General features: G+C 43.4%; 1 protein-coding gene across 1 annotated transcript in view; it reads right to left on the bottom strand.

Moving 5' to 3' along the window:
- The window catches only part of LOC126184643 (synaptic vesicle glycoprotein 2B-like), a 255,137-nt gene that overhangs the window by 117,043 nt on the left and 111,331 nt on the right, over window positions 1-26,763 (bottom strand). The window contains exon 3 of the mRNA XM_049927121.1: window positions 26,064-26,211. Coding sequence (XP_049783078.1) covers window positions 26,064-26,211 — 148 coding nt within the window. The remainder of the gene's footprint in view (window positions 1-26,063; window positions 26,212-26,763) is intronic.

Here is a 26,763-nt window from a genome sequence, read left to right as displayed (position 1 = left end):
AGACGAGAACAACAAAACGTACGTTTATCGTGAAAGCTGTAACAATTTTATACGTAAGTTGCGAAACAGTTCGGAAACCTGCTAGCAGATGGCGCTGTACGCTGTGCAGCTTCTGCAGTATCAGCTTGCGTAATAATTAAACTCGTCCTCTGCGAGCGGTCTCCGCAATCACATTACAATCTTTTCGAAATGTCCGTCACTCGCAATACGAAGGTGGCGCAAACGAACAATGAAGTTTGCCGTCACATTCTGTAGTGTCTGAAAGGAAGTGGACTCAGACGCCATATAGATCGCCGGTTCAAGCTCGTCCAGCGTGATGGAATGGTTCCGGCAGATAGTGCCTTTCAATGTGCCCCACAGAAAGTACTCACGATAAGTCAGATCGTGCGAATGTGTGGGCCAATCCACCCCTGCGGGAGTAAATTTGCAACAGTTCAACGCAATGACACGATTCCCGAAGTACTCATCAAGAGAGTGAAACACCTGTTCGGTACGATGTGGCCTGGCCCCATGTTGCTTAAACCATTCGGTGTCTGGCGATCCTCGAACACTAGATGTGTGGCTACAAATTGTTCCAAAATTACAACGTAACGTTCATTAGTCAATAATGCCTCTTCTCAATGCCGCAGCGCGAATGGTAGACCTATCTTTGGGAGAATACCGTAATTTTACTTCACACAAATGGGAATTTCTCGGAACCCCAAAATGATCGCCGGCCGCTGTGACCGAGCGGTTCTAGGCGCTTCAGTCCGGAAACGCGCTGCTGCTACGGTCGCAGGTTCGAATCCTGCCTCGGGCATGGATGTGTGTGATTTCCTTAGGTTAGTTAGGTCTACGTAGTTCTAAGTCTAGGGGACTGATGACCTCAGATGTTAAGTCCCATAGTGCTTTGAGCCATTTGAACCAATTTTTAAACGCAAAATCATCAGTATTTACAACTCATCTATCGATCGTAGCTTTCGATATATTTCAGTTTGAAATTAGGAACACTATCGCTGGACATCCTGGACAACCTCCTTCAGACTAGTCTCTTTGTATGGGAACTCATGATTTGTAACATTATATCAATTTCTGAATCAAATTCTATTGCATTTTATTTCATGTTGCCTATTCTTTAGAGCAATATACATTTTCAATCTGATTTTGGAATTTGAAAATGGGAGGAAGTTTGCTGCAACCAAATATGTGAATGGGCTTGGTGAAACACAACAGCTAATGATTGGTGAGCTGGCAGAATGCCAGCTGCAACATCCATAATAGCACCTGTTGGCACATTTCCTTCTTTGAGAATAAAATTCGGATGTTCAGTACATCGCTTTCTGCAAAATACAATGTTTTCCACTAATATATTCCTTATGGAAATATACTATGGGATCAAAGGTATCCGGACACCATCAAAAACATTCGTTTTCAATATTAGGTGCATTGTGCTGCCCCCTCCTGCCAGGTACTCCATATCAGTCAGTAGTCATTAGACATCGTGAGACAGCAGAATGGGGCGCTCCGCGGAACTCTTGGACTTCGAACATGGTCAGGTGATTGGATGTCACCTGTGTCATACGTCTGTACTCGAGATTTCCACACTGCTAAACATCCACTTTTTCCGATGTGATAGTGAAGTGGAAACGTGAAGGGACACGTTCAGCACAAAAGCATACAGGCCGACCTCGTCTGTTGACTTACAGAGACCGCCGACATTTGAAGAGGGTCGTAATGAGTAATAGGCAGACATCTATCCAGACCATCACATAGGAATTCCAAACTGCATTAGGATCCACTTCAAGTACTACGATAGTTAGGCGGGAGGTAAGAAAATTTTGATTTCATGGTCGAGCGGCTGCTCATAAGCCTCACATCACGCCGGTAAGAGCCAAACGGCGCCTCGCTTGGTGTAAGGAGCGTAAACATTGGACGATTGAACACAGGAAAAACGTTGTGTGGAGTGACAAATCACAGCACACAATGTGGCGATCCGATGGCAGGGTGTGTGTAAGGCGAATGCCCAGCGAACGTCATCTGCCAGCGTGTGTAGTGCCAACAGTAAAATTCGGGGGCGGTGGTGTTACGGTGTGGTCGTGTTTTTCATAGAGGGGGCTTGCACACCTTGTTGTTTTGCGTGGCACTATCAGATCACAGGCCCACATTGATGTTTTAAGCACCTTCTTGCTTCACACTGTTGAAGAGCAATTCGGGGATGGCGATTGCACCTTTCAACACGATCGAGCACCTGTTCATAATGGACAGCCTGTGGCGAATTGGTTACGCGACAAAAACATCCCTTTAATGGAGTGGCCTGCACAGAGTCCTGACCTGACTCCTGTAGAACACCGTTGGAATGTTTTGGAACGCCGACTCCGTGGCAGGCCTCACCGACCGATATCGATACCTCTCATCCGTGCGGCACTCCGTGAAGAATGGTGTGCCATTCCCCAAGAAACGTTTCAGCACCTGCTTGAATGTATGCCTGCGAGAGCGGAAGCTGTCATCAAGGTTAAGGGTGGGACAACACCATATTGAATTCCAGCATTTCCGATGGAGGGCGCCACAAACTTGTAAGTCATTTTCGGCCAGGTGTCCGGATACTTCTGAACACATAGTCTAGTTTCACTGTCCTTCTACCTTTCTCCGTAGATACTCACGACGGTAGCACGTGAATATTCCACCAGCTTCGCCGTTTTCGAGGTACTCGTTCACAGGCTCCGCGTAATAATAATCCGCCCTTTGTCAAAGCCACTTATCTACATGGATTTCCCCTTCTTCGCTAGAGTGTTTCCCTTCCGTGTCTGCTGTGCTTACATACACTACTGGCCATTAAAATTGCTAAATTGCTACACCACGAAGATGACGTGCTACAGACGCGAAATTTAACCGACAGGAAGAAGATGCTGTGATATGCAAATGGTTAGCTTTTCAGAGCATTCACACATGGTTGGCGCCGGTGGCGACACCTACAACGTGTTGACATGAGGAAAGTTTCCTACCGATTTCTCATACACAAACAGCAGCTGACCGGCGTTGCCTGGTGAAACGTCGTTGTGATGCCTCGTGTAAGGAGAAGGAATGCGTACCATCATGTTTCCGACTTTGATAAAGGTCGGATTGTAGCCTATCGCGATTGCGGTTTATCGTATCGCGACATTGCTGCTCGCGTTGGTCGACATCCAATGACTGTTAGCAGAATACGGAATCGGTGGGTTCAGGAGTGTAATATGGAACGCCGTGCTGGATCCCAACGGCCTCGTATCACTAGCAGTCGAGATGACAGGCATCTTATCCGCATGGCTGTAACGGATCGTGCAGCCACGTCTCGATCCCTGAGTGAACAGATGGGGACGTTTGCAAGAAAACAACCATCAGCACGAACAGTTCGACGACGTTTGGAGCAGCATGGACTATCAGCTCGGAGACCATGGCTGCGGTTACCCTTGACGCTGCATCACAGGCAGGAGCGCCTGCGATGGTGTACTCAACGACGAACCTGGGTGTACGAATGGCAAAACGTCATTTTTTCGGATGAATCCAGGTTCTGTTTATAGCATCATGATGGTCGCATCCGTGTTTGGCGACATCGCGGTGAACGCACATTGGAAGCGTGTATCCGTCAACGCCATACTGGCGTACCACCCGGCGTGATGGTATGGGGTGCCATTGGTTACACGTCTCGGTCACCTCTTGTTCGCACTGACGGCAATTTGAACAGTGTACGTTACATTTCAGATGTGTTACGACCCGTGGCTCTACCCTTCATTCGATCCCTGCAAAATCCTACATTTCAGCAGGATAATACACGACCGCATGTTGCAGGTCCTATACGGGCCTTTCTGGATACAGAAAATGTTCGACTGCTGCCCTGGCCAGCACATTTTCCAGATCTCTCACCAATTGAAAACGTCTGGTCAGTGGTGGCCGAGCAACTGGCTCGTCACAATACGCCAGTCACTACTCTTGATGAACTGTGGTATCGTGTTAAAGCAGCATGGGCAGCTGTACCTGTACACGGCATCCAAACTCTGTTTGACTCAATGCCCAGGCGTATCAAGGCCGTTATTACGGCCAGAGGTGGTTGTTCTGGGTAATGATTTCTTAGGATCTATGCACCCAAATTGCGTGAAAATGTAATCACATGTCAGTTGTAGTATAATATATTTGTCCAATGAATACCCGTTTATCATCTGCATTTCTTCTTGGTGCAGCAATTTTAATGGCCAGTAGTGTACTTTAGCTACTGCGTCACGTGCCCGCAACGCCACCAGGCGGCATCCAACGTCGCGGTGGGCAGTGGTCATATCGTTTTCGCTTATCAGTGTATTTTACTCTACCATGAGTGAAGATCAAGTCTAATCATCCTGTAGAGTTTTTAGTAAGTCGCCCATTGCATGCTTATTAATTTGTGGATACTCTTCATCTCTCTCAGCATATCTGCAACAACTTATAGTGTCATTTTATTTTCGCCACCTTTTTCGTTACTCAGAGATGAAAGACCAATGTGACTGCTCTGTCTGTCCCTAATAGATTCAGGAGGAATACTGTTCCTTAATCAAAACCTAAATTTTTGCTTAGCGCCTGAAATTACCCATCTCTTTCCATATCGATCTTTTTACTTGTACTTACCTTATCAGTTTTTTCCCTGCTATTCAAGTATTCGTATTTGCTTTCTGTTCTAGCAAATATCCTCAGCATTACTGACATGTGTTGGGAGTCAAAACCATCTCTTATTCTGAGTGATATAATAGGTTTTGTGGGGATTAACCTAATACTGTTCAACCTAGTCTCGACAATTTTGAACTCTGAAGTGCCACAGTCTATGTACAAGGTCGAAATACCTCGATACAGGTAATTTGTTTTATCATCTGTGCAAACCGAAATGACATTTGGTGCAGTGGCTCATAAGAGTAATTGTAAAGGCATTTCCCATTTAAGTTCGCTTCCAACAGCCACTGAACCAGAGTGTCAACTTGGTTTGCATGGATAAGTAATATCCGAACAGCAATATTCTAATTAACATTTATTAATTAAAACAATAGCTCAAATGCATTGATTATGCACTTGGAAAAATCCGAGTCCAGATTTGTAATCTATAATTAAAATGTAATCTTTTGATGTAGGCCAGTAAATGAACAGCATTCTGTGCACCGGAAATTTTGGTTTTGATATTTTTATAGTGATTTTCTTTTTTGTATCCTTTAGCCCTTCTATCCCCAGTTCAGTCAATGTATTACAAACATGATTTGTGTGCAAACAGAATCGGCAGTCTGTGAGGGTGAGTGAATACTGTCTTGATCAACTACATCTTACGACAAATTTGTCATCAACGCCGTTAGAATTTTGGTAATACTCATTAGGCAACTTACGACAGCATTTTTGATGCAAGGCTTGTTTGACACCATAGGAATGACGTCACAGCTCGCCATAATAAAAGAAATGCCTCAACTGAACGTGAGCAATTAGTCGATAGTTCTGGCGAGCCTTCAGTACAGTAGTTAGGTTAGTTACTACCGAAGTCGCTTTGATGGTTCAATTCCATTACGGTACGGTGAGAAAACTGACTACCGGAGGTGTAAGTAGAGTAACATGCCTTTGTTTTGTACTGGATGGAATGAAAAAGATACCTTACGCCTACAAATTTCGTGTTATTTATAAATTTAAAATCACCTCAGACACAAAATGAAGCCATAGACCGACAACCTTGCACAAACGATTGACCACAAGAGAAGTACTGGTACGGTTTATCCATGGCAGTTGAGGTTTTGAAAATCTGCTTACGGGATCTTGCTTTCTATAACCAAACAACAGAATTACAGGCAGATTTTCAATCAGCAGGAGCAGATAGTGTTTTCCTAACTTCAGTAACAGCTTGAGGGGGATTTTTCATGTCACGGCGCTAATGGAGCTACTCATCATTTAAAAAGGATGCACGACTATAGAGTAATCTACACTGAAGCGTCAAAGAAACTGTTATAGGCATGCGTATGCAAATACAGAAATGTGTAGACAGGCAGAATACGGCGCTGAGGTCGGCAACACCTATACAAGACAAGTGTCTGGCGCAGTTGTTAGATAGGTTACTGCTGCTACAATGGCATGTTATCAAGATTTAAGTAAGCTTGAACGTAGTGTTATAGTCGGCGTACGAGCGATGGGACACTGCATCTCCTAGGTAGGGATGAAGTGCAGATTTTCCCGTACGACCATTTCACGAGTGTACCGTGAATATCAGGAATCCGGTAAAACATCAAATCTCCGACATCGTTGCGACCGGAAAAAGATCCTGCAAGAACGGGACCAACGACGACTGAAGAGACTCGTTCAACGCGACAGAAGTTCAACCCTTCCGCAAATTGCTGCAGATATCAATGCTGAGCCATCAACAAATGTCAGCGTGCGAACCATTCAACATAACATCATCGATTTGGGCTTTCGAAGTCGAAGGCCCACTCGTGTACCCTTGATGACTGCGCGACACAAAGCTTCACGCCTCACCTGGGCCCGTCAACACCGACAGTGGACTGTTGATGACTGAAAACTTGATGCCTAGTCGGACGAGTCTCGTTTCAAATTGTATCAAGCGGATGGACGTGTACGGGAATGGAGACAACCTCATGAATCCATGGACCCTGCATGTCAGCCGGGGACTGTTGAAACTGGTGGAGGCTCTGTAATAGTGTGGGGCGTGTGCAGTTAGAGTGGCTGCCACAAGCATGCGACGACTAACCTGAGTGCGTCTAGGTCGGTTACTTGCGTCTAGGTACGTTACCAGTTTCACGGAATTTCGGTCTGACTAAAAATAAAACTTCTATTTAGATAACGGAACTTTCTACTCCGAGTTTCAGCCACTTGTCAGTTGCAAGAATAATTTGGGCTGATGATGGAAAGATACAATCACCTTGTGCAACCTGTCAATAAGGTTTGAAGTTTTCTCAATTCAAGGTTATCTGTTTGATGGTTGTTTGAGGGGGTCGTCACGATAATTTGTGTTCGAAAGTTAGGCCTATATACGTTATAGAATTGGTAAGATGGGTGAGATAACAGTGGATGGTAATGTGGGAATCAGAAAGATAGAAGTGACGGATAGTGGGCCCTATTATTATTTATGAGGTCCGATGGTACAGACCTTAAGGTACCACAGCTTACAGCAGGACATGGAGCTATTGAGATGGATATGAGGAGACCTTCTGAAGTCTGGAGAGTTATGTGATGGGCGAGGGATGGGATGCAGTGTCGTCGACACATTGGGGTGTATGGATGAAACTAGGTGGCTTTGTACACTCAAAGCTTTTAAGGCCGGTAGTGCCTCAGGTAGAAGTTACAGAGACATTACACGAATAATCAGCTTTCAGCTGAGTTGTTACTGGGGACAAAACATTAATTTAACCGGAGGTACCTGTAGTAATCCTTCTGGTCAAGGTTGCCGACACAGCGATGTAAGAGTACGGTGTACCAATGTTCTGATCGGGTCATTCCAAAGCTTAGAAGACGAACTTGAAACATCGGAGTTGTTCGTGTAATTTCAATGAAATTCACAATCTGCAGCATTGGCCTTAGAACTGACCTTGGTTCCCTGGTTCTACATCGGGTGAAGGGCTTAAAAGCTTCGAAAGTTCTGTGACAAGAGGGGCTGTTACTTCCTACACATTCATCACATGGTTGAGAACTGAAGGTTCCCTTTTAATGAATCACAATTGCATTACACATAAGAGGCTTCTATCCACGTAACTGACTCAAATCTCTGTCCAGTCTATATATAGATCACTCTACGAGATCCCAAATTATTAGTGCAAGATCAAAGAAATGCCTTCCACAGATGGAACTACGAGGGCTGTCCAGAAAGTAAGTTACGATTGATAGCGAAATGAAAATCACAGTGAAAATCTGAAACGTTTCATTTGTAACAGTTAGCTACACCTTTCAGCTACTTCTCTACGTAGTCGCCGTTCTGACTCAGACATTCGTCGTAGCGTTGTACCAACTTTCCAATACCCTCATCATAGAAGGCAGCCGCCAGTGCTTTCCGCCATTTCTCTACGCTGGTCTAAAGCTCGTTGTCTGTGCCAAAATGTTGTCTTCATAGCCAGCGGTTCGTTTGAGCAGAGATGAAACTCAGTGGGAGACAATTACGGGCTGTATTGTGGTTAACCAAACATTTCCAATTGGAACGATGAAGGAAGATCTTCATTGCCCCTGCAGAATGAGGCTGAGAATTGTCTTGAAGAAGAAACCGCACGACAGTTATGTAATGTTGGTTGCATAGCTTCAGGGGAAAATTCTCACCAGGCCCTCGTACTTGGCGGGAGACACTATTTTCTATAACATCTTTACGCTCTCACTAAGAGCTCAGGAATGAAAAGAGCGACATAATTCTACCTAGAGTCATACTAGAGACACTGCCCAACACATCTTTGCAAAGCTTTATCGGATTTTCATAGTAGTTTCCATTTCGCGACCGATCGTAACTTACTTTCTGGACAGCTCTCGTATTAAAACCCTAGAGATCGACTGCCAAATAATTAGCGAAATCTCCCAAAGTTCGAAGCACTCTTAAAAAGCAGGGAAGCTCTGGCTAAAACCAGAAACTGATAGTGGCAATCCGCCAAACCACTACCCTTTTAATATATATTTCGACGTATATAGGAGTTCACTTGCAGAAACAGTAAATACCCTGCCTGACAAAACAGGTGAAGTACCAACAAGCACCAGGGTTGGGTATGTAGTTGATTGTAGTTGCAATTCTCTGTGACAGGTAGACTGCACTAGTGTTGCTCGTGTTTAGTGTTGTTAGCAGGCCTGATAGGGTATTCGGATGTAGTAGAGTCTTAGTGTTGGGCGGTATGGGAATGTGAGGACGGGCATACTTGTCGTGAAGGTCAGCCGCAAGGGTGGACACCGTATTGAGTATCAAGTACACCGTAACCCCTTCATATCTGCTCCTGCCACCCGAGAACGAGTAATGGACTCCCCAGATCTTTCTGTGACATCCCGCACCACTGGGCGGAGACGAGCAGCAGCGGGACTACGGAATTTCCGTTCCGTGCATGTTTTGCTATTAACACCACAAAAATCAAGGCTGCGTTCACAGTGATGCCGTGACTGGGAAGCATGGATTCCTGTTGAATGGCGTCACTTTTCGTTCAGCGATAAATTGCGGTTCTGCAGTATCGCGTTGACCATCGTCTGTGATTATGGTGACGATCTGGGAAGACGTGCCATTCTTCTAATATTTAGGAAAGATATGGCGATGTTACTCCTGGCGTATTGGTTGGGAAGGGGGGGGGGGCGAGGGGCATCCAGTATGACTTCAGGGCGCGACCGGTAGTGACTGAGTGAACTCTACTCTAAAGGTGTGAAGGCATCTCACGGACATCAGCGTCCTCATGTGATTCCTCTCGAGTGACAGTATCGTGGTTCCATTCAACAGGACATTGGTCGTCCACGCATCGCACGTGTATCCATCAACTGTTTGCATGATGCCGAGGTTTCCCCATCGCCACCGAGATCCCTAGATCTGTCCCTGGCAGAACATGTGTGGGATCAGCTAAGGCAGCAACTCTGTCCCAGAGCAAAGTATCCAGAATATCAAAGATAAGTGGGCTCTATTGCCTCAGGAAAGGATACAATGGCTTTATGCAACCCTTATCAACCGAATCACTGCATGCATCCTGGCCACAACATGTACAACGTCACACTGATAAGTGGGGCCATACTGACAAGTTCTTTATAAATTTGAGTCAATGTTGTAATAACTGAAATAAAATTACGAACCCTCTAAACTGGCGAAATTTCGTTTAGTCTCCTCTTCCCCTTCTGAGTTGTTTACTTTTTTGTTATTTAATTTATTTCGGTCCCTTTAATCGAGGAAGGAGGACGAAATATGAAAGTGTTACGACATTCCTGCCCAGAAAATTACTAAAACGCTTTCCACGTGACAAAGGTTTTTGAATGTAACAGGTATTTTCATACGCCCACTGACGACAGTTGTGAACGTTAAATGCTAATGAAACGAGCCTGGTCCAAAAGCAGAATGATTTAGAGAAATCCACATTATTCTGAGGTTGGTTCTGCCTTCACTCCCAGAGATACAATTTTGTCCCATTTGGATAATATACTAAATGAAAAGAATTAATCATTTCCTCGTATTCATTTCAGACCATCAAACAAATCGATGAATGATTTAGAGGTTATAAGCTATTGTTCCAGTTAGATTGACTGCGTTGTTTTGAAACACTGCAGTATTTCCTCACAAACTCTGTAGCTCTGACTGTTCTTCGCCGACCTGTATCGGCCATTTGGGGTGTAAACGTAGACATTTGTGGACAGCAACGAAGACGTTGACTGCTGATGGCCTGCTATTTGGGAAATATTCAGCATAAAATCTTCTCATTCCGAGAGCCCTGCATCCCGCTGCTCGGCAAGCAATGTGAATGTAGGCTACCTCGTTCACTGTGCACTTATTCGTGGTAAGTACTGCGCGACAATATATGTGGAGCAACATAATACACACAATAAAAACTAAAGCAACTTACTCAGATAAAACCTCACCGGTATAGTCCGGTCGTTAAATAACATTAATAGTGCTTCTGATCATATGGTATCAGCAATAGCAACAACGACTCTTAAGTTTGTGGACTGTGCTTTGTTTAGCTATCCTTACGCGCTTCTTTTTGGAATGAAGCTGCAAATAATTGTGTGTGTGTGTTTAATTTCTGTGTTTGCTTTTATATTTACCAGAGCTACGCTCTCGCCTATTTGACATAGCAGAGTATTCGAACGCAGCTATTAGCACCACAGTCGTCTGGATCAGTTTGGGACAGAAATCTTTAATATCGTTCAGTGGTGCCTCAGATGCTGTGGTATCGGCACTAGGTAAAATGACTCTTGCAATAGCCGGGGCGTTAAGTATGTGCATGGGTTCTGGGTTCGTTTTTGCATAAGCATGATATAGTCTTGCACTAAATATCTCTACTTCTTTTTACCTTTGAATCAGCTACATTGACGTACTGAGATGACGAGGGACCGTCCCGTAGCGAGTTCGTGATGAAGGAGTTATATTTTGCTGGCTGCTGCTTTAGCCGCTATTTACCGGCCTCATATGAGCGCTGCAAATTGCGTCGAAGAGGGAGTGGCAGGGCGGTGCCCCGGTATGAAGGCACCGCAGAGCTTGCCAACTAGATTTACGACGACGTAGTGGGAAGAGTGCCCCGTCTGGCACCAAGAGATGACCTGAAGGTGACTAGAGGCTCGTGCTCAGTCTGGAGCTATTTCACGAGGACGCCTGACGGTGTCTGATGATCGAAAGGGTAGCACCATACCTCTAACGAATAGGTTTAAACTTACTGTCTCCTGATGATAATGAGACAGAGACAGTGGGTCTTGCCTCTCCTGCTCGCACAGCGGTCTGCCCTGTGTTTTGGTCAGTGGTGGCTGATCAGAGGAGACAAAAGAGGCCGGACCTCCTCAATTTTCTGTGGCAGCAGTGAAGGAAGTAGTACTAGTAATAGTAGTAGTAGCAATGATTGTTTTTACAATAAATCTTTGTGCACTTTTGTCAGCGAGAGTGCGAAAACTTACCCTAACCTAAGGCAAACGGAGGCGCGAAGCATATAGCGATGAGATCAGACACATGCCAGGCCTCTTGCATACGTTCGGTTGCCGTGGTAACCTGACGTCGCTACTAGGAATAGATGAGGGGGTACTGGCTGTCTTATCCGTGTGGCCGTGCACTTCAGTGGCACGGGAGACCAGCATCCGTGTTGCCGCCTCTCTGGGTTTCTCTTATGTTATTTGTCCTGTGTGCAATGAATATGGATGAAGGCCAACCTTGTACAAGGACTTAAGTCAGGCTTTCGAGTGAGAACACGATTACTTCCTTGCAGGAGCTTCCGTTTTTAAGGAGACGGGAAACTGAACAACTTGAAATATGGAAGAAAGGACGTCTAACGTCGGCGCTACACCTTCTTCAGAAAGAGAAGTTCAAAACATGTGCAGTCCAAAGCTCATAGTATGAGCAGCACAAGTAGTTATGTGCTAGCCCTACAAAACGAAAATTATTCTGCTCCTCATGTCTGCTCTTAAGCTCAAGAAACACTGTTTGATCCGTTCAAGGTTTCGACTATCTGAAGAATCTGTCAAGAGATCTAACACGGCATGCTTCTTCTAACGATCTTCCGAGTAGTTTTATTTCATAAAAAGAACTATGCAAACACATGTTTAGTATTTCTGAGATACTTAATGAACATCAAAAACTGACTAAAATCAGACGTAATCATGAAGTGAAGGTTAAGAGAGATATTGTGAAAATTCTAACTGACGTCAAAAGACTTTTGCGTAAGCAGGAGCTAGCTTTCAGAGGTCATGACGAGACACAAAATTCCCTGAATCCCGGAAATTTCGCCGGCCGCGGTGGTCTAGCGGTTCTAGTCGCTCAGTCCGGAAACGCGGGACTGCTACGGTCGCAGGTTCGAATCCTGCCTCGGGCATGGATGTGTGTGATGTCCTTAGGTTAGTTAGGTTTAAGTAGTTCTAAGTTCTAGGGGACTGATGACCACAGATGTTAAGTCCCATAGTGCTCAGAGCCATTTGAACCATTTGAACCGGAAATTTCACAGCCATTTTTAAACCTGTGCTACACAGTAACGTAGATTTGTAAGCAAACTGGAAGAAAATGAGCTATTTCCAGGGATTTTCAAAAACTATACATAATGCACTGATTGTAAACATTTGTGAATAGATACATTCAAATCTGGATAGAACCTCATTTTATGCCTGATTTGTGGACGAAGCAACAGACATTTCAGACAAGTCAAAATGCTGTAGGTTGTTAGGCTAGTGGACTCCAAGAGCGTTAACCAAGCTAGAACTTCTGCTGCTTTATTCGCTGTTCTAAGTAGCGTGTTTCGGAAATATGATATGGAGAACAAACTAGTGGCCCAAACCTAGGACGGTACTTCTGTTCTAGCAGAAGAAATCAATTGCCTGCAAACTAAGGTCCGTAAAATTGCCCCCTCCCAACCCCAAGATCCTTTTATTAATTGTTTTGTACGTCTATTAAATTCATTTTTGCAGCAGAGTTGTTCTTATATATCGTCGTAATAGATTGCTGTCTGACACAAGTTTCACCGTATATGTAATATGATGCATATTCGTTGTTGTTGTTGTAGACGATTTCCTGGCAGAAGAAGAGGAACAGGGAGTGGAGAGGGTAAGCAGGAGTCATCACAGCTCTCCTGTAAGTGCACGTTCTAAAATATATTTTTTTTCTCGTACTTACTTGCGTGTTATATGTTTTCGTTATTAAAAAATTAATACGTGGTTTTAGGTGATATCATCGAGATGAACAGATGGCTCTTCCCCAACTCAAGTGAGGACGAAATGCCACAGTGGGTGGAAGAGACGGAGAGAGACATTCATCAGTGTAAGGAGATTCTGGATGCCCTGAGGGAGATACCAAGGAGCTACAGTGAAATAGGTAATTTAAATTCATGTAATCATTCTACTTACAAATAATAATAACAATCAGTGTTCTTTCTTTCCTTGCATCTGCAGCAGATGGCAATGTCTGGAATGAAGTACATACTTCTCGTTATTCTTTCTCTACAGCACCACTGTCCATGCAAACTGCCATGCTGGAGGTGAACCGTACTTTGCCAAAGTGGAGTATGGTGAGGTATGCCTGGCTGGCAAGGGCGCCACTAGTCTCTGCGCGGGAAGCCGTCCCCACTGTTGCCGCCCCAGCACTGCTCTGGCGTCCATGGGACATCCTCGCTCTGGCAAGCGGGTCAGGGCTGCAGTAGGAGCCGCAACCAGGATGCTCTCACTGGCCCGATATCGCAGCTACTCCTCCTCCTCCGGGCAATGCAGTGGATACACTGGTTCTCATCAGATCACCCAAGTGAAGCACTGTCGGGCGTGGCCGGCACTTGGTTGCGTGACCATCCAAGCCGCCATGCGCTGTTGCCATTTTTCGGAGTGCACTAAGCCTCGTGATGCCAATTAAGGAGCTGCTCGACCGAACAATAGCGGCTCCGGTCAAAGAAAACCACCATAACGACCAGGAGAGCGGTGTGCTGACCACATGCCCCTCCTATCCGCATCCTCAGCTGAGGATGACGCGGCGGTCTGATGGTCCCGATGGGCCACTTGTGGCCTGAAGACGGAGTGTTTTTTTTTATTTTTATTTTTTGTTTCTGCCTCCTCCCCCTCCTTCTCGTCCTCGCCGATCGCTCAAGGTACGGCACATACCTCTCAACATCTCACTGTAAGCAGGTTTGTCATCGTCGTCAGCTGGTTATAGTTATAGTATTAGTAATAGCGATGATCCTGTGTCTAGTGGCCGTTCCCTCTCCCGTCCTTTTAGTGAAGGACACCATGTCAGTGGCACCATACCACCGTTAGAATACTCGGTGATTGCGGACGCCACTGAGGAGCGAATCTCGTTCACTAGGATCGATAATGTGGCAGGAGGGTATCGTAACTCTGTTGGATTTCTAAGAGCGTGCCTTCCTGTCGTGGAAACTCAGCTTCTCAAGGTTGTTAATGATCTATTGTATGCTGTCATTAAATGCAGTGCAGTGCTGTGCATTGAACTGTCACATCCCCCCAAAGTTGCCTCTGGCATTGAAAAGATAAGTTTTAATTATCTTTGGAGGGAAAATGGCGTGATAACGCGGAGCACATCAGTCACCGCACGGTTTCGTGGATCCACCTTGAGAGCTATACTGGCCTGGTTTTCCGGGATGAAAGTTAGGGGATCAGCTAAAACACTCAGCTGAATACTACACCTGGACAGCCATATACAAGTCTATGATTCATTAAATGGAGGGTGCAGCTATATCAAGCAACCTAAGGATATAAAAAATAAGAATGCGTGCATTAATGTCCAAACTAAAACCGCCCAGGCTTGTTTTGCACGGTCAGTCCTTGCTTGCGAAAGAAATTACAATTATTTTGATAATCTTCAGTCCACAGCTCGATACGGCATAGGTACTGACGTTTGTAAGTGTTATAACTTTGATGATATTAAGTTCCCCGACAAGATCCAGCACATACTTAAATTTGGGGTTCATAATAACAGAATATCAGTTCATGTTTATGGCCTGGAGAATCGCCAGTCAGACGAGCAGAACAAGCATATAGTCGACCCCCTTCATTTCTCAAAATTTGCTGGTAAGCATAAGTTGTATGTAAACATGCCCTTATTCTCAGATGAGAAAAAAAGAAGAAAGGCAATTATCATTATGTTTGGATCAAAGACATGTCTCAACTCCATTCCTCCCAACTGTCAATTTGCTTAAGATGTCTGAATTATTTCTCCTCATACAAGTTATTAGAAAAGCGTCTAGTAGACTGCGTTTCCCAGGACCCAGTACATGTTATTATGCCTACTGAGGAAAACGAATTCATAAATTTTAAAAATACTCACCATCAGGAGCGATGCCCGTTTGTTGTGTACGCCAACATTGAATGCCTCCTCGCTCCTGTGACCTACTGTGAAGGTGACCCCACAATGTCACATACTACCATCACAGAAAAACACGTACCATATGTGGCAGTGTATCAAATTACATCGTCCTATGATTCATGTCTTAACTGTAAAAATCTTATGTCAGGGATAATCCTGCGGTTTGGCTTCACACTGAGTTCGAAAAACTTTCATGGGAGGTTGATAAGCTTTTCAGCGACAACGTCCCCATGACCAAATCGAAGGAGAGTGAAGATTTGTACAATAAAGCGGTTGAATGTCATATTTGTGGGCTGCCTTTAGACAGAAAAGTGGAAACTCCTTGTAGGGACCACTGTTATCTTACGCGAAGTTCCGTGGCGCAGCTCAAAATACATGCAATTTGAAGCACCAGTTACCTAGCCACAAACCCGTTTTCTTCAATAATTTAAGAGGGTAAGATGCTCACTTTCTTGTTGAACAGTTGGCTGTGTCCTACCTGAGAGCGTCGAGAAATATATTTCATTCTCCACATGAATGGCACCGAGAATTACGCTCTGCTTCCTTGACTCGCTACGTTTTATGCAGGCACCACTCCAGAAACTCTTTCAAACTCTACCTCGGGAGGATATGCACATCCCTCGAGCTGCATTTCCTGACGAGGAAAAGTTCCAGCTTGTGAAGAGGAAGGGAGTCTTCTCATACTAGTATCTGGATGGTATACCAAAACCTGACTAGCCGGCAAAACTGCATTTTCCAGTAACCTTACAGGCGATGCCATAACGGATGCAGAGTATGAGCATGCTGTGAATGTCTGGCGGGAATTCATCATCTCCACTTTAGGGGATTACACACGGCTTTACATGGAGACAGACGTGTTCTTGTTTGCGGCACTTTCGAGAGATCCCAAAGTCTATGCAAAAGCATATATTCTCTGGATCCCGCCTTTTAGTACACAGTACCTGGGTTGTCTTGGGACGCTATGCTCAAGAAAACGAAGCGCAGCATCGAACTATTGAACAATGTTGACATGCTTCTTTTCTTTGAGCGAGACGTCTGTGATGGACTTCGCGAATGTGTCCATAATCACACCAAGGCAAAATAACCCACAGATGGGTGGCAGGTTCAGTGCATCCATTGATTCGAGTTACACCGTATTCCTGAATGTAAATAACTTACACGGGCATGCCATGAAACAATCACTGCCGATTGATGAGTTTTGATGGATGCCCGAAAATGAAGCAAGGAATTAGGTGGAAAAATTAAGGGGCCTATAGCGGATGATTATGATGTGGGGTATATGGTAGAGGCAGAACTCACATACCCTATTAGTTTGCATGATGTGCACGACGATTTTCCGCTGTGTCTGGAGCAACTAGTTCTACGAGGAGGCTCAACCCCAAAACTGATGACAACGCTGGAGAGTAAGTGGAGATAACTTATTCATTATCGTAATCTCCAGCAGTGTCTCAGCTTGGGGATCGAGCTGGTTAGAATCAGCCGTTCTATGTCCTTCAAGTAGTCCCTCTGGTTGATGGAGTATATTGATTTGAATATGAGACAGAGTTTCCACGATGTGTGACTTTGAGAAAGATTTCTATAAATTAATGAACAATTCAGTTTTCGGCAAAACAATGAAAATTTGAGAGAACGGCGTGAAATTTTGATTAGAACCGAATGATATGGGCGTTATGCCGCAAGGAAATGCATCACCAGACCAAATTTTAAATTAATCACAATATTGAACGAGAACTTTGTTGCTGTGGCGACAGCAAAGACTGCAGTGGAGTTTAGGAAGCCTATTTATATGGGGATGTGCACATTAGACGTATCAAAACTCCGTATCTACCACTTTCACTATGATTTTGAGAAAATTCATTTTGCAGATCCTAAATTACTTTAAATGGACACAGATAGCTTCATCTATTGGGTGAAGAACTGCGATCCATATGAAGTAATGAGATACCATGGTAATGAATTCGACACGTCTTCATACACGGCTGATAATCCTTATAATAGTGTTCCACAGAACAAGAAGGTTATCGGCCATATGAAAGACGAGGCGAATGGATTGCTGATTGTGGACCAATAATGTATGTGTATCACACATTGGAAGGTGCCACCTAGAAGCTGGCTAAGGGTGTGTGTCACGTGCCATCGAGAGCCCTCTCTATCGAAGACTATCTGCAGTGCCTATACAGCGGTTTTCGCAGTGCTGCGCCGGCCGGAGTGGCTCTGCGGTTCTAGGCGCTACAGTCTGGAACCGAGCGACCGCTACGGTCGCAGGTTCGAATCCTGCCTCGGGCATGGATGTGTGTGATGTCCTTAGGTTAGTTAGGTTCAATTAGTTCTAAGTTCTAGGCGACTGATGACCTTAGAAGTTAAGTCGCATAGTGCTCAGAGCCATTTTAACCATTTTTCGCAGTACTGCACTACAGTCGCCACATAAGGTACAGCAAACCAATATTCGATCAAGAGGACATGGGGTGTACAAAAGCTGTGCTGCAGTCTAAGATCGACCTGTCGCCTCATGACGATAAAAGGGTCTTTTGCGATGACAGGATTGAAACTCTACCATACCCACACTATTCACTTGTAGAGAGAGAAGGACTGGGGCACTCTGATTGAGTGAGAGGGAGGGATTGTGTATGTGTGTGTGTGTGTGTGTGTGTGTGTGTGTGTGTGAGATAGAGAGAGAGAGAGGGAGGGAGAGAGTACTGTGAAAAAAAGTTATATTAATGTAAAAAAGCATAAACAAATGATGTCATCGAAATATTTATTTATTCATACATGGTGTATGTGTACTGTGTCTACACAAGTGAATATATCTATATACCATGTGCGTCACGTAAATAGAATAGCTTTTAAGTTTCACCTGCCGCTATCTGTCCAAGACTGATTAATTTTTATGTGTATGTAGTTCAGAGTCCATTAGAATTATTGTAAAACCTACGCTATTGGGACTGTGGAATTTAGTTGTAGTAAAAAATAAGTGTCTCCACATTAGTTCTTAGCATACATTTACAAAAAAAATTATAAATATTCTCATCCAGTGCTACTGTAAAAAATTGTAAAGATATTCTCAAACAGTGTTACTGTTGGAAGGTTGTTTTTTTCCCCTAATTATTAGTAATAGTGTGTAAGTCAAAAGTATCTCTGCATTGAAATATCAGTCAAATTGTATCTTAAGAACTGAATTCTATCTCAAGAACCCTATCCCTTATTGCAATGAGTATGTAAAAGGCGTGCGGGATTCGAATGACATTAGTTTTAAACATTAAGGTGAAGTTTAATATGGAAGATAGCAAAATGTATGGAATGGTTGCATGAGATTTCAAGTATTGTGCTGCTTGTATTGGATTATGGGAGCGCCTGCTTCCAAAGACACAGCAAACACGTCTAAAATTATGTCTTCTATACTTGAAGAAAACTACAGACATAGTAACTGGGCAAAACTATATACTATCAAAGGGGGAACAGGGTGAAATCAGAAAAAAAAATGTACAGACATTATGAGGTAAAAATTCATTTATTTCTCATCCAATTTAAAAGTAATTTTACATTTTCATTAGCAGATACAACAGCACTATTTTCTCACATCTTCTTCTTGAGTTGTCTTCTTCTTGAGTTGTCTTTATTTCAGATTTAAGCGTTTTGATGTTTGCACATAGTGCAATCTCTTTTCCAGACCGTTTTAAAACTTCGTTTAAATCGTCAATATCGTATGCACCAGATTCTATTTCCGCATTTTCTTTTCAACCTTTAATTTAAAGATGAAGCTTATTGTTAGCCTCAGTGATATTCAGAATGCTGTTGTACGTCTGCAGTCCAATCAGCGCAATACTCCACTTCCCGTTGTTAAAATCACCTGGTGGGAAGTAGTTCGCCAGTAATGGCGACGATCGTTCTTTTGAAGTTAGAGTATATGACACTGCATATGAACCTCGACCGACGGGTGGATGCTTAATGTATTTCCTTAAATGTATGTTTCTTCGTAAACTTTAGAAGGAACATGATGCACAGATGCCCGCATAAGTAGGCATTAAAGTCATGCTAGCAATGAAAATTGTAGAACACCCGTCTTCTGTCAGTGAAGTATCTTTGTAACTCTTCTGGCGGTAGCAAGTCTCCAGATGAGTCGAAATAGTAGACGTCATTTGTATTTTTCTTAACGTACTACACCCAATGGGTTCCTGGTCCCCCAGCAACATCTGAATCCACAATTCCACAGTCTCCGGATTTCCACATAGTCTTCGGTAAAGTATCCCGCATAAACACACCACGGAATCTTGGAATGCTGAATATTTTCGTGACAAACTTGAGGAAATCTGTATTTATAAGCAGTCTACCATTTAGGATAGCCAAGGCCTTTTTTTTTATTTATGAAGAGACTTAACCCTTTCAGGTACCGGTATAGTCCTTTTCTGATGGCTGCTACTTTCATCACACGGGTATGTCTTCTTGCTACCTCTATCTGCTCCTGTGACTTCTGTGCGTTTTTCACTGTTCTGGGAATAGCCGCAGCACCACCAGCTGGTGAACCCATCGCTGAGAGACCTGCGAGGGCACGAATGGGGAATCTGTTGGGATTGTCGATAACATCCACCTGATGACTTGGGTATCGGCAGATCCCTGGGTGTTTTAACAGGTCCTTTATGCTTTAGGGATTTTTTAGCTGCATGCATCGCTGTCAGGATACAGTTTTTTAAACACCCCTTCATCGTTGCCTTCTTCTTCTTGAGTGCACGACGTGCCGCGTTCACAACTTGCGTGAAATTCACACCCAAGCCCAACTTAATTTTACCACGCATGGTTTTATCAACCAGAAATTTTGCAATGCGCTGTCCTATGCCAATATCCTTTCTCGTACGTATTGCCTTGGCTTTATCAGCTAAAATTCGATCTGCAGCGTGACGTCCTAGGAGATATTTACGTTTCGTATGCAAGCCTCGTCAAGCAGGTTAAACCACTTACCATCACGAGGCAAACGTCTTTGAAGCTTTGTACCAGGTCCACAGGTATTAGACACCGGAATGTATAATTCGACGGAGAGATTGTCGATAACATCACCGCCTCCTTTAATGCATCTCCTATCACGCATTTTATGCTACTGTGCCACTTGCGCTCTGTGCATCCCGTTGTATAGCAAATCGTCAGCGTCAATTCAGATGTTTTGTGTTGCAGAAAAATCAAGCCATTTAACTAGTGGTCTATTCCCTCTACGTGTTACGACACACTGTGCGAAACATGTGTGGTTCTGAGCTCTTCTGCATTTCCTCCGTGTTAAAGCTTGAAATTGTAGTGTCACTGCTATCCTCCAAGATGTAAGTTGTGGGATTTGTTCTCTGCACTTTGGTAACTGTGAACATCTCACTCGGCCAGTTTAGGACCTATGACATCTCAAATGCTGTCTTGTGTTTTAAGATACGTACCAAATCATCCACATTAAATTTCTGTTTACACGGATCCAGCATTTGTAATTCGATAGTTGGCCAACCTTGGTAAAAAGTTGGAAGCTGTGTTGGCCGCAGTCTGTTGCCCTGGACTGCACTGGCGTTGGGGCACCTGACCTGAATGCCTTGGCACCTCTGGTGCCTATAACATCGCTTGAAATGCCTGATATCGCTGCACCTTGCGATTCGCTTGTCCTGGTCGGTCGACATTTACCTGATTGTGAATAGCAAACAGTGGCGGGGTCGCAGATCTCTGGACAGAAGGCAAAAGTGGGTAATGGGCAAACAGCTGTGCCCCTACGTCTCAGAAATGGATTTTAGATGTTGCCCACTACTGAAAGCATACGCAAGGCAGTACAGAACACCTCATCTGTTGGGACGGAGTCAATCTTCTTGAAAGGTCCGGACAAGTGAAAAGGGTGGGATAATTTGTTACTGGGAGCTCCAACGTTAGTAGGTGAGTGATAGAACCCCTTGGGAAAATTGCGGGCATGTCGGGGAAGAACGTGAGTGTCCGCTCTGTTTGCTTGCCGGGAGGTCACGTCCGACATGTTGGAGGAGGGTTTGCCGTCAGCGGCTAAGAGCACTGGGTGCTCCCGGCTGCCTATCGTGGCTCCTGTCAGCATGAATGACGCTTGCAGGTTGGAATCAGAGGCCGTCATCAGTTCCTATAGGTATGTTGGTGCTTTAGTGAAGACAGCTAGCCTCGCTTGTAGGGTGGAAGCAGAACGTTTTGCAACACCGTTCTCAGAACTAATCACACACCTATTGTTTGCAGCCGAGTGGAAGGCTTAAATCAAAGGCTTACACGATTCTGTGAAGATCTAGAATGGGAATTTCTCGAACCCTGCTACTGGGTGGAGAATTGTGGGACCCCCAGGCGTACACTATATGCAGGAAGCGGGTAATGGGGTAGCGGAGTACGTGTGGAGTGCACATGTGGGTTTTTTAAGATAAAGAGATAAATCCACAGGAGAAATAAGATAAGTTTTGATTTCAGACAGGGAAGAATACTATCTTCATTAACCAAAGGCAGTAGTATTTGTTATGACAGATTAGAGAAAGAAAACGTTAATGCAGCAATAGTTAACTGCAGGAGCATAGCTCGAAAGGTACCAGCACGGGTCTCAGTTATAAATGGTAATAATGCCCATGCAGTACTAGGGACAGTAAGCTGGCTGAAGTGAAATTTTAACAGCAATGAAATTTTGAATTCTGATTTGGGTATCTCAAAGATAGATTAAACGCCGGTGGAGGAGGCACGTTTATAGCCGTAAATAATACAACTGTATCTGTGGAGGTTAGTCCAGATTCTGGATGTGAGATAATTTATGTGAATAAAAGTCTTAAAGGTGGATCAAACACGGGAATTATATTCTTTTGTAGACCCCTGCAGCAGCAAAAATTTTGAGACAAAGTTTGAAAATTTTGAGTGAATTCCCGATCATTCTGTAGTATTTGATGGAAAATTTCAGCGAAAACATGGAGAAGGTATTCCTACAGAAATTTTTATTTGATATAATTAAACTAAACTGTATTTTACATACAATGTGACACCCTAGCTACTTTTCGTCGTAGTCACCGCTCAAATTTATGTACTTGTCATACCGTTTTACCACATTTCTATGCCTTCTGCATACTCACTTGTTGCAAAGTCATTGAACCACTGATTAACAGCTTCTTTAAGCTAATCGTGACCTTCGTAGCGTTTTCCATTCAAAACATCTTTCAGTTTGTGGAATAAGTGGTAATAGCTTGGGGCTAAGTTCGTACTCGTTGGCGGATGTTAAAACGTTTCTGACTGAAACCGCTGAAGCAAGTTCTGTGTCACTCCCATTTCATGCGGACGTGCATTATCGTGAAGGAGGTTTCCTTCACTGGTTAGCATTCCGAGGCGCTTGTTTTTAATGGCGCGGCGAAGTCGTTGAAGGGCCTGACAGTTGGCCGCTGCAGTCCATTAATTTTGAAACGCCTGTCTTTTTGGATGTTTGTTTCAGTCCTTGCTTTGAGTACGTCAGTCACCACTGAGGGCCGGCCCGAGCAATCTTCGTCGGGGTCAAAACTTCCTGGCAGATTAAAACTGTGTGCCGGACCGAGACTCGAACTCGAGACCTTTGCCTTTCGCGGGCAAGTGCTCTACCATATGAGCTACCCAAGCACGACTCACGCCCCATCCTCACAGCTTTACTTCTGCCAGTACCTCGTCTCCTACCTTCCAAACTTTGCAGAAGCTCTCCTCTTCGGCCGACCGGTGTGTCCGAGCGATTCTAGGCGCTTCAGTCCGGAACCGCGCAGCTGCTACGGTCGCAGTTTCGAATCCCGCCTCGGGCATGGATGTGTGTGATGTCTTTAGGTTAGTTAGGTTTATGTAGCTCTAAGTCTAGGGGACTGATGACCTCAGATGTTAAATCCCGTAGTGCTTAGAGCGATCTGATTTGACCCTCGTAGTATTAGAGATAGATTTCAACACACAAGGTATAGACTGGTAGACTCAAATGATTAGGATGGGTATTAGGTACATGAATTTGTGTGAAATTGTTATGTATGGCTTATGCGAAAACTGCCTTGAACAGTTAGCCGGAGAACCATATCGTGAAGGTAACAACGTACATCTCCTCGTCACCAACAGACCCAAACTCTTCGAATCAGTTATAATAGACTAGGTAGTCAGTGATAATAAAGCCGTTACAGCAACACTGAAAACGGCTGTAAACATGAATATAGAGAAAGTTAGGAAAATATTTCTATTTAGAAAGAGCAGCAAAAAAAAAAAAATTAAAAAATCGGCTTACTTAGCTGTCAACATGAAAAATTCATCTCCCGTACCGAAAATGTTGAGCATCTGTGACAAAGTGCAGAAGTACTGTACAATACGCCTTAGACCGGCATGCGCCGAGCAAAGCTGTGAGGAATAGGAAAGACCCGACATAGTTCCATAGCCGCATTAGAAAGTTGCTACGAAAGAAAAGCGAGGCACACGCGCAGCATTCAACGAAATAGAAAGTAAAATTCTATCTGCAGACTTACCAGAAGTTCCTAAAAGTTTTACTCTTGTGTTCAACCAGTAAACATCTGTCCAGAAATTCTGTGGCCATAATGGCATCGAAAAAGAGCACGACAGAAAGAAGGCCAGAAAACTAAACGTCTCCTTCAAAACTGTTTCACTGAGGAAGATCGCACTGTGGTTCCTCGTTTAAATCATCGAACGAACGTCAGTATGACGGATAACGAAATAAATGAACACGGGATATAAAAACCACTGAAATCGCTCAACAGAGGAAAGACGCACCAGACGTGATTACCAGTACGATTCTACATATAGCATGCGAAATAATTTCCTCCTTTACCATTAGCAACTTAACGTAGATCGCTGGAGGAGTGAAATGTTCAAAGCGACTGGAAAAATGCACACTTTACTACCGTTTTCTTGGAGGATCGTTGAACACACGCACAAAGCTGATGTCGGTCTGTTGTAGAATTATGTAACATGGATTAACTTTAGTTCCTTTTTTTTTAAAAAAAAAAAAAAAGATCACGTGAAGCAGCTCGCTCTGTTCGTCCAAGAGACCCAGGGAGCAGTAGATATCTGCGCTCAGGTTGATGCCGCGTTGCTTTACTTGTGGAAGTTCCGTACAGTCGGTTAAGGGTAGGGTGGTCGAGACTGATGAAAAAATGTTTTTTTACATCATCTGCATTTCTAAAGTATGTAAGTTCTGTCTGCAAAAGCATATTTCAATTGTGAAAGTACTTTAGAAGTTGTAGCGTATTGAATGGAACCGTGCGCTGAATGAAGTAAAGGCAGGTGTAGGCTCTCGGTGAGTTAGTTCAAGAAAACATTCGACCAGTATACGAATTTCTGTCCAATGAACATTTGCTTCACTATTGGGCAAAATACAAAAAAAAAAGTCAGTGAGCTTTATTCCCATTCCCGTCACTAGGCATCGTAGCTAATGCTCAGATAAGCAGTTGGTAATGCGACTGCAGCCTGAACACTATAAATTAACAGCCGGGAGCAGCCCTTCTCGTCAGTAGCTGTCGTAATTGTTTCCGATTTTCTGTCTTAAGCACACTGCAAACTGACAAGCTCATTCGACACAGACGATTCGATTTCTTCTTGTATTTTCCATTGTTTCCAGTCGTTATACTGTAGACATTATGAATAGAAAACACTTTTTGTTCTTTTAGTTATTATAAACTGAGAAACAGTTTTCCTTAAGAATGCTCTCATTGTGACATCCCAAAATCTATGAATAACGTAGTGTCTCAAATTAATAAGGGTACTTTGTGGAGAAACCAGGTATAATGACCATTGAACGTTGCTCCAGATGCCTGTGAAAATATAAAATCTATCAGTGTGTCCTGTGCAGATTCGATTCCAGCCTCTGCTAACATGAAGTTGTCATTAGAACATGTAAAAAGGAACAACTGAGAGTACTGTCTAGAATTGTTTTCCGTAAGCAAAAACCTGCCATTCAGTCTGCAATAATGAAAGGAACTGCAGTGAGAAACAGGTTGCCAAGAAGAGAAGACAACCCATGACAGTGATGAGTTTTGCTCATGTCTGCAGTATATCTGTTTAATGTGTCTGAACTGCATCATCTCAAAGTCTTAGTTTTGGCTTCATTCACTGAATCTACGACGACAGAGATGTAGAAAAGAATGAGAGAATGAGTCAACTGTAAAGAGCTTAAAATGCAGTGGGAAAATTAAAACCGCAAAACACTTGAAAGTATGTTTACGAGCTCCACATCAAGTCTTTAAAAAAAAAAAAAAAAAAAAAAAACGGTTGGCACAGAAAGTTGCTATTACTGGCTGTGATACGTATAGATGAATATTTCCTTCCATGTTTTATGATAGAAGAAAGTGAACTTTTCTGTTAAACTGCTTTTGCTTAACATTCATTATTTGTTAACTCCAAACTTTGGTCCGGTTGTCATATTACTGTCTTTCCTGCATGGTTAACTTGAGACACATGTGAGTTGATAGTAAGTTGGTCTCATTCAAGAAGAATTGTGTTTATAAAGTCTCTATATCAAATCATAACTGTAATCTACATATTATTTTACTGTTGGTGTTTCCAGTAAAACGTGTCTTAAAACTTACAAATCTAATTATAATTAACATTGCAATAATTATAAATTAAAAATTTAAAGTATAGTCAAATAGTAGTAAGTACATACTTAACCAGATTTTCTCCCTGCTGCCAAGACACATCTCCACTTCAGCACTGGGCAAGATGTATGGTACAACAAACAATTCCACCGTATCAGCAGCCATGCCAAGACCAACAACAAAGAGCAGCATCCATTGGAAGTATCCAGAACCAGCCTGAAATATAATTTTTATACTGATCGAGTGTAGCGGGTGTTCAGTTTTGCTTACAGTACAGAACTACAGACTGGAGTACTGGGTGCATACACGAAAATCAGGTCAGTGATATAAATTATAACTTTATAGTTATTAGTACATTTTATGCATCTCAATGAGCTGATCTTACCGACACTCTTAGAGGCAGTAGGAAAAATACATTTAAGAATCTGCGGCTGCTGTATAAGTTTGTCGGTTATTAATTTCTACACAGGGAATAAAACTGAGATAGAGAAATAAGTGATTCACATTTTAGTTACAGCCTACTACATTTTTTATTAATTAAGATGGTTATGAAAGGCTACTACATTTTTTATTAATTAAGATAGTTATGAATAAGTCACTGTTAGATGAATATCCACATGATAATATTCTGTTTGCGCAGAAAAAACAGGTACTGTTGTAATCAGTTACACTTACATCTTCATGTGTACTAAACAAGCCAGCTTACGGTTCATGACAGAGATTACATACTATACCACAACCACTTTTTGCAGTTTCGTATCCAATTCA

The sequence above is a fragment of the Schistocerca cancellata genome, chromosome 4, assembly GCF_023864275.1.
Source record: "Schistocerca cancellata isolate TAMUIC-IGC-003103 chromosome 4, iqSchCanc2.1, whole genome shotgun sequence".
Classification (NCBI taxonomy): Eukaryota; Metazoa; Arthropoda; class Insecta; order Orthoptera; family Acrididae; genus Schistocerca; species Schistocerca cancellata.
Note: the sequence above shows the minus strand (reverse complement) of the source record. Positions and strands in the feature narration are given on the sequence as shown.